This window comes from Gallus gallus, chromosome 3 (assembly GCF_016699485.2).
Source record: "Gallus gallus isolate bGalGal1 chromosome 3, bGalGal1.mat.broiler.GRCg7b, whole genome shotgun sequence".
In the NCBI taxonomy this organism is placed as follows: Eukaryota; Metazoa; Chordata; class Aves; order Galliformes; family Phasianidae; genus Gallus; species Gallus gallus.
Genome location: NC_052534.1, coordinates 52,433,607 through 52,447,820, shown reverse-complemented (window position 1 = coordinate 52,447,820; position 14,214 = coordinate 52,433,607). Strand labels below are relative to the sequence as shown.

At 40.7% G+C, this 14,214-nt stretch overlaps 1 protein-coding gene across 17 annotated transcripts in view; it reads right to left on the bottom strand.

Moving 5' to 3' along the window:
• HIVEP2 (HIVEP zinc finger 2) overlaps positions 1-14,214 on the bottom strand; it is a 126,604-nt gene that overhangs the window by 11,313 nt on the left and 101,077 nt on the right. For all 17 annotated transcript variants that reach the window (XM_046939726.1, XM_046939733.1, XM_046939730.1 and 14 more), the window contains 3 exons: positions 8,118-13,738; positions 7,217-7,371; positions 2,002-2,177 (listed from right to left, as the gene is read on the bottom strand). In XM_046939726.1, the coding sequence (XP_046795682.1) occupies positions 2,002-2,177; positions 7,217-7,371; positions 8,118-13,532 (5,746 nt within the window). In that variant the 5' untranslated portion in view covers positions 13,533-13,738. The remainder of the gene's footprint in view (positions 1-2,001; positions 2,178-7,216; positions 7,372-8,117; positions 13,739-14,214) is intronic.

The following is a 14,214-nucleotide window of genomic DNA, read 5'->3' as shown; positions in this document are numbered from 1 at the left end:
TTTACTGTCTGACTGCAATCTCTGACCAGAGAGGAGCTGTACTCAGAGCACTCACCTGGGATGTGGTAAATCCAAGTTCAGCTCCCTGCTTTGGAGTATGGATCTGAACCAGACACAGCAGGGATTTGAAATCAGATCTCCCATTCCCAGGAGGGAGCAATCTAACACTAGACTATTGACTTTCTGAAGTGTCTGTCTTGGTCTGTTTTTTTCACAGATAAGACAACTGGGTTGAGAATGGCCTCAGGAGACATTCCATAGCAAAGAATCCTGGGCACAAAAAGCACAAGCCAGAGAAATGAGAATATCACTCTAATCCATTAGCCACTTTAGTCACATCTGCAACAGACAACTGGGAAAGTGCCAACCCAGACATGGCACTTCTTAGTTCAAGGAAAAGCACTCTGTGAGTGTATGTATGCTGCTTTTGGGACCCTGACCAGTGTCTCCAGATGGCAGGAACAGTGCATCACTGTCTCAGATAGCAGAGGTGTACTTGGAAGCCCACAAGCTCCTTTTCTCTGATTTTCAGTCCTAGGTAGCTCATGTAATTCCCTTCTCAGTAGGTTTCTTACAGCGTCTGTGTACTGCATGAAAAATCCAGCTCAGCCTCTGATACTTCTATGTGGCTAAATGCTTTGAAGGTCTGTCCCCAACTGTCCTCAGCAAAATAGCAACAATACTTATGAGGCTGACAACAGCCCATGAGCAGCAACACACAATTTAAACACTTCTTGCACTTTGAAGGCTTAGTTTCTTCCTACTCATCCCTCTCTTGTGCAACAGAACACCACCTCCTCCCTGTTTCTTCTTCTCTGCCAGAAATGCCAGCCTCAGCAAGCAATCTCACATTTATTTCCATGCCATCTCTTCTGCCTGGAATGTCTGCTCTGAACAGAGCTGCAAAACCACAATCCTCCCTTTAAGTCTCTCCTGAAGACCCATTTTTCCTGCAATGTCAAATGTAAATAGTGATTTGAGAACAGCTCCCCAGATAGACCACAGGGATTACCACAAGCAGCTCCTTCTCTTTGTCTCTACACCCCCATCAAAGCTCTCATCTTCAACTAGATTGATAGGTCTACCGCCATCCATGAGCTATGCCCGTCTTTGGTAGAGGAAGAAGTGTTGGAGTCATGGAAACTATTATAATCCTCATTCCTCAACACAGCCATGAAGTTGCAGTGGGATCTCTGTAGAAATTTATTTCAGCTTCTTCTCTTCTCCCTCAAGTAAATTCAGTACAATAGGATCAGAACCAATTTCCCTTCATGGTCAGAGCAAAGCTAAGAAATTGAGAATGTAAGGCTTGTTTGGGCTGTGCTACAAAGAAATGCTACCACAGAAGAGGGTTTTTATTCTTTTAAGGAGACAGTTGCATGGTAAATCCGAATTCCAAAGAATATCATTATCTATGGCCATCGAGTGACAAATGAAAGCTTTTTTCTGCGCTGATAAATACATGTGAACACAGGATATCAGATCTCTATTAATAATTAATGCTGCAGTGGATGGAGTGGCCCATCTGGGAGACATACATTAATTATAAACTTGAAACCGACCTCCTGCAAAGCATGTGAAGGCATGTTTTCCTCACTAGCTGATGCTCTGCTTCTACTTTTTGTCACAATAAGTGTACTTGTCTAGTACATTTGAGCATTGTTGCAGTTAAAATTTGTACCACGTACCAACTTTGGCAGAAAGTATTGTTTGTGAGGGCAGTTCTTAAGCTACTATATTTTATCTCCAGAAAGCTGGACCGGTCAAAGCCCACAGCTGTTAATGAAGCTATCCAAGGAGTCTCTAAGTCTCACAGTATCCCTGGATAAATTCAAGAGAAAAGGACAACCTCTGTCACAGAGTCCTGTATCCATAAACATAGTCGTTTTGTTTCGAAGAAAATTCTTTCCTTGACTGCAAAGGGTGCTTGGATCCCAGATGGCAAAATATCTCAAGATTTGTTTGTGAAGCTGCAAAAGTTCAGAAAAAAGGGTCAAGTACCTTTAGTTTTGAAGGCAAAATTGCACAACTTGCATACATAAGGCCGGACGTCAGTATGAGTGCGGATATGTTTTTTTAGCATGCTTGGCTTTTTGCAGCGAATTCCACATTCTTCACAAATATACTTTCCTCGGCCACGTCCTCTGACATATACATAATCCTCATTTGATTTATACCTGTTGAAAGAGAATGAGTATTTAAATCATATAGATTTTAGATCACATGCAGGAACAGACATTACCTCTATGCACCCAATCCTGATTTTATATCTCATCACAAAACTGCCACAGAAGTCCATGTGAACTGCTGAATTTTCAAGCTGAAACTCACAAAGTATTTCCCTTTCACGGGGAATGCATTGGTCTCATTGTGTTTGTGTATCTTAGTTATTTTTTTAACAATGTGAAAGCAAAGAGCTGTGGTATGGGTATACTACAAATACCTGGTTAGGAAACAGATTAGCGACCATTCCTGTAGACAAAGCACAGCCTCTTCTATGAATCTGCAGATTAGATTCATTTCATCTATCTGTACTCTTGAACCATGTGGGCATCTACCACCACTGAAAACAGAGCCCTTTCGTGGCATCATTAGTTTGACTTGTTTAAATGTATTTATCTGATTTAGCCCTTATGATCAGATAAATCACATCCTGCAAATGCCCATTTTCTTCTATTAAGCATAAAGGGAATGCAGATGGCTAGCAAGAATGTACATATTTACACTACTCATGTCTGGAGTTCCTAAAGAGGGATCTCACTCCAAGGAACACTGTTGAGCTCATGCAGGTACATGCTGCTCTAGAAATAAAATGGGAAACTTTCAACCTGCTTCCTTAGCAGAACTCTATAAAAGGAATTTTTCTTAGCACAGGCGTAAGTATTCAGTGCTATTTTTGCTGATTACATTATCTGTTAGATAAGAATTAAGATATGCAAACCAATATAAAGCTGCACATTTCATTTACTATTATGATAAACTCATAATGCTGAAATCTAAGAGTTGAAGGAATCTGGCCCAGCTGTTTTGAGGCTTGAAGTTACTGGGCATTCCCTAGAATGAGAACTTCACCTTTGTTACAGTGAAGTAAAATTCAGAAATTGCAAGAACTGAGAAATAATATTTTTTTATTCCTTTTTCCTCCACTGTCCTCTCCCTAAGCATCACAAAGTACTTTCAGTCACTCCGTGGATGCAAAACCCACAAACTATCACTGGTACTGACAGTCAGCACTTTAGATAAATAAAGGATTGTGTGAAAGGTTCTGCTAATGTGATGAAAACTCTACAAGAAGCAAGCGGCAATTTGGAGGGTTACACTGAAACATTTTTCAAGTCTGCTTTTCTTAGATGAACGCTTCTGTGTGTTCAACAGTAGCACTGGCAATATATATACTGAAGCTATCTTAAAAATGCATAAAACACTGTCTTGTTCTCATGTCCATTGTGCCATCTACAGAAAACATCAACTCCTCTTTCAAATATGGATGCTTAAATTAATTTTTTTCATCCCCTTTCTAATAAAGTTGGCTTTCTCCCTTTTCCATCATTGTCCATAGTGCCACATGCAAAATTTGCATAGTTCAATGATCTTTCCAGCAGTTTCGGATGTACAGGATTTCTGAGATGCTTCTTTTCTGTCCACCTCAATTCCCAGGTTCTCCTTTGTTTTTACATGCTAACAACTCCTAGCCATCTCTCTATCCATTACTTCATCAGCTACCTTCAGGCCTTCTCTCACAGACAGAACAAATGTCCAATATTGTTTGAAAGACTGCCATCTTATCTGCTTTTCATCATCCCTTGCAGTCTAATTTTGCTGGGATGGAGTCTACTAAATCATCCCTGATTGATACTGCTAAGAAAAATGCTGAATTACATCTGCTTTTCTGTTGCTCCATCTCTCCTGCTCTTCTGCCTGACCTCACTCCACCAGCTTCTGTCACCTCTCAGATCCCACTGGGCACAAAGTCAATTAGACAAGAGCCATCTCTTTGTCGTTCATACGCACAGCTCTTGACCACAATTAATCTTGACTCTCTAAGTATGCCCCGTCAGAACAACTGTAACAAAAGTGACACACATAAATTGGACATGTAAATATGGCCTGGTCCAAATGCTGAATCACAAGAAGTTTGAATCTATGGTAAATACCTTTCCTAGCACCCAGAAATATTAGATCTTACTATTAACTTGTGCTTCCCTCAAATCTTTCAGCAATTTCCCCTTTCCCACTACATAACTTTCAAGTGACTACCGTCACTGGTGCTCTGAGTTTGATTTTAATGAGGTGCTAGAGTTAAAAGTATTCATAAGCCTTGGAGTCCTGAAATATCTAACCAAAATGCTATTTTATTGGGGATTTTCAATGATCTATGTCTATTACTAATAGATATAAAAGAGCAAACATAAGCAAAGTGTGCACTATTGCTGTAAACTGATAACATAATTAAGCAAGATGTCAGATGAGTGGGAACATATGCTCTATCCCTTCTTTCTTTCAGCTTCACACCATAAGTAACTAACAGTACTGTAGCAAGTACTGAACCTAAAATTGCTGACTTTCTTTCATATCCCACCAGGGTTCTGCAGTCAGAGCTGATGGAAAGCAGATTTTGTGAATCAAATCATTTCATTTGAATCAAGCCACCTGCCAGAGGTGATAACACTGTTGGTAGGTTCCTACCTCAAAACCCCGTCTGCTGCACTGCTTACAAACTGCTCTTGACTGGCTTTAGTGTGGTAAGTGATGTGCTGTGACATCTGCTTTTCTGCCGAACTCCATTCATTCTGTTGCTTCAGGTTCTCACTGATTCCCAGCTCTATATAACTCACTTTTAGTCTGCTTGCCATACAAGCACTCTGCTACCCTGGCACAGAGCAGCTGCATGACCACACTTTCCTGTATAACAGACAGACTTTCCCAGAAACTGAAAACTGTGATGACTGCAGATCTTCCTCAGCTGTGAATTCTGAACTGCTTTCTCTGCATTTACAGTACAAAAATAATCAAGAGCCCTAAGCAAATGCACTCCTCAGGACAAATGAAAAATGAATGAAAATAGCCTGCTGAAACAAGATATTGCCACGTGTGCTTATCTGTCTAGGGGAGAGAAGATAAAACAAACACAACGGGCATCTTCTGCATAGTTCAGTGCACTACTTGTGTGCTCAGGTGATGCAAATATGAGCTTCATGAAAGAAGAAGAGAACAGAGTAGAAGAGAACAGCTCTATAAACAGCCAAGAGCAAGCAAGCACGATAAGCCACTCATCTTAAAGAGGTAGCTTTCAGAAGTCATAAACAAAAACCAGAAGAAGAGGACAAACTGATTAGTCAGGACAGAAAACAATAAACGTCAGGGTTATTACATGTAAAGAATATTAGATCCATTTAAATTAACAAAAAGAAAATAATGAAAAGAATAAATCCCCTTCCACAAACAATTCCAGTAAAATGTACATTAAAATGTTCATCTAAGGGAAGTGTGGACTGTATCACCTCATTCACTGCAGAAAGCTACATATGAAGGCCATATTCTTCTATTAGAGAAGAATACTGCACCAATTATTTGTCCCCTCCCAATTCCAGAAATTAATGTGGACATCAAGGTTTCTTTCTTTTTGTTCTATTCCAAGAAAGGAGAGTAAACATAGCCAAGTATTACTAGGAGATATACCTAACTGACACATGAAATATATGTCTTTACATAAATAGTTTCACAGACCTTACTGGTGTACAGGGAAACTTAAGATGGTGTGAATAACACACAAAGTTTTCATAAAGAAGGTGTTAGACTGTAGAGGAGTTTTATAGAGTGATCTGTTGCAGCTCACACTGATCTGAATCCCCTACAAGTTGCTTTTCTTAACACACTTTTATCCTTCCGACCTCTCATCATGTAGCTTACATCAGCGCAAACTATCTTCAGCTGAGTGATCCAAATTCAGAAATGATACAGAGTGGGAAGCAGGCAAATTTTATACTTCAAAGTGGGTGTGAATTCAAGTAATAGCCTTTTAAATTTCTTAAAAACTTAGGCTCATCCCTGAATTTGGATCACTCTGATGTAGCCAACATACTGACTTGGGTACTAGAACAATGTACAGCCACAGAGAACATCCAGGTTCTGTGTCTGGGCCAGCATACCAACTATAATGTCCAAAATAACATTTTCAGTCTTCCAAGTAAGATGCAGGCTATACCCTTTCACTGTTGCAGACCAGAAAGAAATGTCAATGTTCATTTCATGGGCATTGTCCAAGGGGAGTCAAGCTACATGACAGTAATGATGGACAACCTTTAGAGTACAAAAATACAAGAGAAGGAATAGCATGTGCAAATCCATCATGTCTCCATCACTACCTACTTAGTTATCCCAGTAACACATTGATATGAGACTGTTTGGTTTGGTAAGACTGAAAAATAACTATTTTGTTCAGCCACTTGACTACTTACTACTAACCTCTGGCAAATAATTGCACTATGTCAGAATTTTTAAAAGAAATAATGCAGCATCTTACATTTTAGAACATACTCTTATAGAGAGGTAAGCAACTGTCCATTTAATTTGTTTTTTGTATCAGGCTCCATAAGCCTCAAAATATTGCTAATGATCTTTCAGTTCTCCTTTTTCCCTCACTCTGTTAGTTGTTTTTATTATCAAAGGAGTAATAGATAGCCATAGTAAAATTCATCATTTTATCAACCTTAGATGATAGATATATGGATTAGGCTGAGAAAACAGATTTCATTGCTATCTCACATTTTATCATCAAATCCAACTTCAGTAAATGTAATATTACAAGAATAGGAGTAAACTTTCCAAGCTAGCCCATTCACATAAGCAGAGGCACACAAAATCACAAAATGGAAAGATGTCCTTATGGAAGCTATTAAATAATTGTGAAGAAAATAACAAAATCTTAACTGTGTCTTTCTTTAATTATGATCTAAAGAACAAAGATGACAATACAGAATGAGCATTCTCACAAGGATGTAAAAACTATAATTGTTCTATAGCATAGTAAAACTAAAAGTATATAGATGTCCTGTAGTTTAACACTGACATATACATAAAACAAGAACAAGCTTGGGTGCTACAACACATGGATGAAATACAGGAGACTATTTACATCCCAGTTCATTCACATTCATTTTCAAATCTATTTAAAACAACAGGCTGAGCTTTGAAATTTCCAGTTGCATTTTCTTACCCTCCTTCAAAGATTTTAATTCGTATCGGCTCGGTTTGTTTGGATGTAATGTCTTTATCTCCATGAATGTCTCCTTTTACTCTTTCTTTTATAATATTCCCCACTACTTTCTTTTCAAGCTTGCTGCCAAACAAGAAGAATGGCTCGTGTTTCATCTGCAGAACAAAGGCAAGGAATGGTGTTACTGCTGGAACACACAATAAATGCACACTTTATTTCAAGTACTTTTAACATTCCAGGTCAAAGACAAACTTTCATTGGTGCAACTCTAGACAACAAATTAGTTTGCCCCATTCAATTTGATGGAGAATAAGAGGGGGGGGGGGTAGCCTGGATACATTTTTATGTGAGTCTGGAAAGAAAATACAGCACCATATCTTTCCTCAGGAGGAAAAAAAAATCATGGAAAATAGAAATGGAAAAGCCTTAGAAAGTAATTTATTGCCATTACAGAATTTTCCCTGGCACTGTCATCTAATGTTTAGTCCATGAGGAAGAATCAGTATGTAAAAAACATTAAAATGATCTGAAGAGCCTTGCTTAATTTTAAGTTAATCTTTACTTATGGACTGCACGGATGCTTGCATCCCCTGTTTGAATCTGGACACTGCAAAAAGGCCAAAATAAAAGGAGATAACTTTTCTGGTTCTGAAACATGTGAAGAACAGGTTTGAAAGCCTCACCTTTCACTACTAATTCTCAAAATGGAGACAGAGGCAGCAGAAGTAGCAGAGTTTGCAAAGGGGTAAACTGAGGCTCAAAAGTCATCATGGGAAGATATCAAAGTTTGATTTCCCAATGGGATTTTTTTTTTTAAGTAATTAAACCACATTTCATAGTTTACTAGGATTTTCTCAAATAAAGACATATTAATTTAATTTTATTAAAACCTCCTATTTACCTGAGCAAGTTGCTTCCATGCACTTGATGAAGTCAGTTTACCAGCTCCAGGTCTGTGCATAGCAGCCAGGGTGTAGATTTCCGTGGTGTTTTTTTGCTTGGACCTTAAAAGTGCTAATGTGGTCTTTGTACTTAGCCCAGATGGATTTGGGTTACATGAACTTATACACCATGAAGCATAAACAGAAGATTTGAGAGTTGGTTGCTGAATGTAATTGGGCTTCGTATAGTTTAAGAAACACCAGCTCACAGTAGTAGTAGTGCGCAGACTTGGGAACTGAAGGATCTGCTGAAAATCTGCTACATCTGTCAGGAGAATAGTTGAGCCCGTGACTTTCCCACTGGTACTCGATGTCATCTGGACTAGCATTCCAAGAGGCAATTTTGGATGTTTCAGTTGGTCTTCTGGCTGAATTTCTCCTGGTGGCAATGAAGACCTCTGTGGACTCATGCTCATATCTGAGGCTGTTTCATCAACATCCAGTTCTTCTGGAGATTCTCTTCCTTCAGAAGGGCCGCTGGATTTCTGTCCTGGTGATGTGGAATCAAAACTAGAAAGTTTCTCCCTGCTTAGTGGGAAAGCATCAGCTGTTGGCACGCTGACAGGTGGGAAATCTTGAGATGAAGAGGACGACAGTGGTGAAGAGGATGACACGGATGGCAGACTTTCTTTTGGCTCAGTAGCACAGCTCTGCCTTACTAGCTGAGGCTTCTGCATTCTTGGAAAATCTTTCTTTATATCTGAGTTAGTTAACTCAACTGCACTTAGCTCTTCAACTATCTGCCCATACATCTTTTCTTCTTTGACTCGTTTCTGCTGCTTGGTCTCCATGAAGAGCTCCAAGCTGCTGGCAGGTGAAAGCATTCGTTTGCTTCCACCCAAGGTAGAAGCCATGTCAGAACTGGAAGTTAAACAGAGAGGAATTGAGGACTCCAGTCCAAGTGATAGTGTTTGTGGCACTTTCCACAAAGGATATTTTTCTAGCCCTCCATGTTGACCTAACATCTGAGCTATGTTAAATCCAATTCCATGCATTGTAGCACTAGTTACCAATGTTCTTTGAGAAACGGTCTCATCAACTTTACAAATTACAATTGCAGGACTGTTGCTCTGTCCAAGGATCTGGGAAATGCTTGTGTACATGACACTACCATAAGACGGCACATGGGTTTGAATCCTGACAGGAACAACTGTTCCTGGCAAAGGTTGTACAGATCCATCACCTGGGGAGTCAAAATCTGTCTGAAGATGCTGTTCAGAAGAGGTATCTGTTGGTTTAATGCTATGGTCTGACTGGTACTTAGCAAGAGTAATTTTTGAATACTGCCCAGATGTTCCTGAGTAATGCTGGTATGCTTGCTCTTTAGCATGCATATAATCAGCTGGTTTCTTTCCAATAAGCTCTGGAACGTGTTCCAGGTGATAACTTGGAGGAATGTCTGTTTGGAAAGGTTGCTTGACGTAAGATTTCTGCAGTTGTTGTACAAAATGATGCTGGAAGTGTAGAGGTTCTGTGCATGACTGCCACAACACTGGCTGCTGAGATGGTGGTAAATGAACCATGCAGACAGTTGGATATGGGAACTGAAACAAGGTGCTATGAATAGAGGGAAATGGGACATTTTCCTGATGTGCAAATAGCTGTTGTTGCTCTGATGGATGTTTGTTAGAAATATAAGGTGCTTGTTGGATCATAGGAGTCCTTAACATTTCCGGACTATCTGCAAGAAGAGCCTGTTGTTGGGCAAGGTGGGATGAGCTATTAGCAAGCTGAGCACAAGAGCCAACAGTCTGTTTTCCAGAGTCATCTACCTGAATGGGCTGAAGTACAGAGGAAGGTGAGTGATGCCAGGCAAGCTGGGAAGAACGAAGACCAGCCTGTGCGTGTTCCATCTGCTCCTGCTTTATACTTTGTTCTGTGCTCTGATCAGTCTGGGAAATCTCTGGGAAACCACTAAAAGAAGCCTGTCGAACCAAGAAGCATTTCTTCCTTTCTCGTGATGGAGATAGGGCAGTAGTTGGTGTCCCAGCCGAAGAGGCATGAGACAGGTTCCCATAGTCAAAGGATTTACTTCGAATTTCAGGGATTTCAGCAGCATGAGGACAGGGCATCTGCTCAGATGAGCAACGTCTCATTTCCCTCTGATGGTGATGCCCAGGGACGGAAAGCGAGTAAGCACCAGCTGGAACTGTCAAAAACTCAGACTGTTTTCCAAATTCATCTTGTTTGGGAGGTGTGATGAACTTCACATTTTCTTCTCTTTCAAAGGACATTGAAAAACTTGAACTGTGGGACAAATTACTTTCCTGGCTAGGGCTGCGAGAAAGGCTTGTACCAGTGGACTCAAAACTGGAATCTCCAGAAGAGTGCTCCATGTCAGCCAGTCGTAAACGCTTCTTTTTGGGTGGGAGCTTTTCAGCTGGCAGTTGAGAAAGGGTTTCACTTCTCTGAGGCCACTGAAATTCTTCAGTTGGTTTCTCCTGCTCTTTGTTCTGCACTTCTTTATCTTTCTCAGGCTTATCTGGCTCCTCTGTGACACGAATTTCAGGTACCTGTATGTTGTGCTGGCGAACCAACCTGGGCTGCATATGATACGACTGAGGCTGCTGGGACGGAGATGGCTTACTGGTGTCAGTATTTTCTGTTTGTGGAGCTCGGTCTGGGCTCATTGGGGACTCACAAATCTCATTCTCACACATTTCAGATGGTGAATAGATCTTATCCTGCTGGCATGCAATATGTTCTGTAGATTCAGACCTTTCAAATGAGTTCGGCCTGCTCAATGAATTTGTGTGCTGGATGACAGAAATGACATTTCCAGGGGGCTTTCTAGTCAATGATTCTGCAGTCTTTTCTTGCTCTGCAGTTAAGGTTGAGTCTTCCAGAGAAGCTGCTGGACTTCCAGACTGCAAGTAAGGCCTACACATGTCAAAACGTTCTGCATGGCAGTGGGCAGAATTGTCCAGACCTTGAAGGGAAAATCCACTCCTTGGCACATCCTGAATTTGGGATTTGGGATCAAAGTCCAAAGACTGAATTCCTGCAGTGCTGCTAGTCGTACTGCTGCAAAGCATGGGACTGTCCTCTTCGTCTCCAACACTCTCCTCTTTCCTGCGCTTCCTGTTTTCAAAAGTTCCAAGCATGGATGGCATTGCCTGAGATTGTCCAAGTGGATCAATGAAGTACTCTCCCCCCTTGTTTATTCCACCTAAGGAGGGAGAGTCTCTGTAGCTCTGCTTCTGAGCTTCAAATTCTTCCCATTTTCTGTAGTGCTTTCCACTGGCATCATAGTCATAGAAGGCCTTGTCTCCCATTTTCTTCTCTTTTGAGGATGGTCCTTTGTCACCTGCTATTTGTCTACTGGAAGAAATAATTATATTTTTCCCTGGTCTTCCATGGTAATCTGAATCTGAGTGCCCCTCTTGCGCAGAGGGCAGTTCAAAGGCAGCCTGTCTTCTCAACATCCTTTGGTGGGATATTCCCACTGTACCAGGGTAAAATACATCATCAGAGCCAGTCATCTTCTCATCAAATGAATGGCTTCCTCTCAGAGATGGGGGAATACTTAAGCTGTTTGCAGAAGAGGTTGGCATGGAGTTACTTCTAATAAGAGGAGAAGAATCTACTGGGGGTTCAAGAAGGACAGGCACCTCACCCTGCTGACTGGCTTGGTACAGGTTGGATTCACTTTTGATGGGGGATGTGGCACTCTGGGATTGTCTAGATTCTGCATTTCTGCCTGGATAAACTTGTGTAGATTTAATAGTGCTCAAATTACTGGAGTCAATGAGTTCTTCTTTATTTGGAGTCAGCTGAGAAATATGTTCCTCGAGCATCTTTATATCCAATCTGTTATTTAAGAGAGATAATGGCTCTGCTTTGCCCTTTCTACCTATTAAACTGTGTTCCTGATTTGTTGTGGCTACTGTTAGTGCTGTTCTTTGATTAATCCTATAAAACTTCCCGAAGATGATCTCTTCATAAGACTTTGCATTGGTATTTGGTGGGCTTATTTGCTGCTCAGCACTTTCTGAGCGGGAGAAGTAACCCGAGTCAGTGCTTCCTTTACTGTGTGGGCTAAGGAGGTTTAAGGACTGCTCAGAATCTTGCCCTTTTTTCTCTGACAGTCTTAGTGCAAGTCGCTGTTTAACTGTATGAGAGTCATCAGCCTTAGTACTTAAGGATGGGTTTTGCAACATATCAGAGCCAATATAGGGTGAACTCTCACTGGGTAACTGAATTCCACTCTTAGGGATAATCAAAATGGGCACTTTCATTGGCCCCACCAAGGACTCTTCCATGGAGGAGTGAAAACTGCTCCTACTAGCCATGTCCAGGGGGAGCTGTGGGACGGGGCTCAGTTTTTCAGACCCTTCCATTAGGAGTGAGGTCTCCTCATCAGTGTCTGTGCTCTGCTCACCATCTGAGTGTATTTCAGCTTCCACATCAATGTAACTGGCATCTAGATCCAATTTAGAGACTGCTGACTCTGTGAAAGGTACCAACCCTGCTTTAATTGCATGGGCATGTGACTTTCTGTGCTTGTAGAGGTTGCTCTTTGTCTTGAAGGAGAAACCACAAGGAACACAAGGGTATGGTCGTTCCCCAGTATGAGACCTAATATGCTTTTTAAGTACACTAGGTTTGGCACAAGCCCTGTTACAGTAAGGACAAATGTACTTGCCAGGCTTTTTGGGTTTGTGCTCCTTCTTGTGAGCATCTTCTGATTGTTCTAAAGATTTCTGTGAATATTGGCTATAAGCAGGGTTTAAACTTGAAATCTTCTTCCTGGAGAAACCTCCACTATGGCTATGCATATGAAAAGGAAATAAGTCCTCTGAGGCAACTGATTGCAAGTGGCTAGGAAACTGCCATGGAGGGCCTTCCAAGCTCTGATGTGGCTTTATGTTGTGCAAGAAACCTTGTGGCAATGAATGCTGTGGGAAAGAAAGTGAATGTTGACATGAGTAAGGAGTTGGACGATGCTGTGGATATTGCTTCTCCGTGACTTGCTGTGCAGCTTCATTCGATGATACCAGTTTCCCAGAACTAAAAAGTTGTGCTGATGCTGTGTTTCCAATTTGCTCGTGATCTATTTGTGGTTGCCTCTGTATTTCTTGATTGCCAAAAGTGCTCATCTTAATAACAGCTGAATGTTCTTGCCTCCATCTACTTGGTACTTTAGCAGTTTCTCCAGACCCTGAGGTAGCTTTTTGCCCTATAGCTGTGTCCCCAGAGTCCATTTTGTTACACAAGGTCTTAAGTGCTAGTTCACTTGAAAGCTGTGCAGACTCATGGAGTGTGTCCAAAGCTGTGCTTTTTAAAGTTTTGTTGCTCCCATTTTTCCAGAGCTGTTGCAAGTTCACAGACTTTTCTTTCTCTTTGGAACTTTCCACGCAGTAGTCTATAGGCATTAGATTTGTGTCTGTATACTAATGTGATTATTATACAGTCCTGTTCATGGCATAAACTTTCTTAAACAGTTTATTACACATTTGCAAAGGCTTATTATAGCATTTGGACATTTTCCATTGTTATTAAAAACTGAGATGCAGAATGACAGAGATATTTGTGATCTACTAGATTATTCTCTTCATCTCTTCCATGGTGACACAGATATCTGTAAGGAAAAAGTAAAAACAAAGAAAACCCCCATACTAATTAATATAGTCAAGCAAAATAACATCAGTGCAATTGGTTGCATTTTAATTGAGCCTTTCATTAAAAATATTAAGGTACTTAAGTAAAGGTAACTACATTTCACAAAACCCCATTTTGTGAGGGGAGACGGTAAAGACTGGCTCCAAAGATTTAATGCAAGTGGAATCACTAGTCAGTAGAACCCATAAGAAGAGAAAACAGAAATCTACCCTTCTCAAGCTAAACAGTTCTGGTAAGCTTCCTGAGGTCTTAAAAGAGATGTGATTCTCAGGAAGTCTGCCATCTAGTTTCAAAGCCCTTTCAGCAAATCACTGCTGAAAACAGAGGTAACCCCTCTGAATTTTTGAAGAACAACATAAGCTTCCTGCTTCCATATTATCCAAAGAGGATATTTTCTGGATGAAACGGTGCAAATTATAAAGACGGTCAAGATTT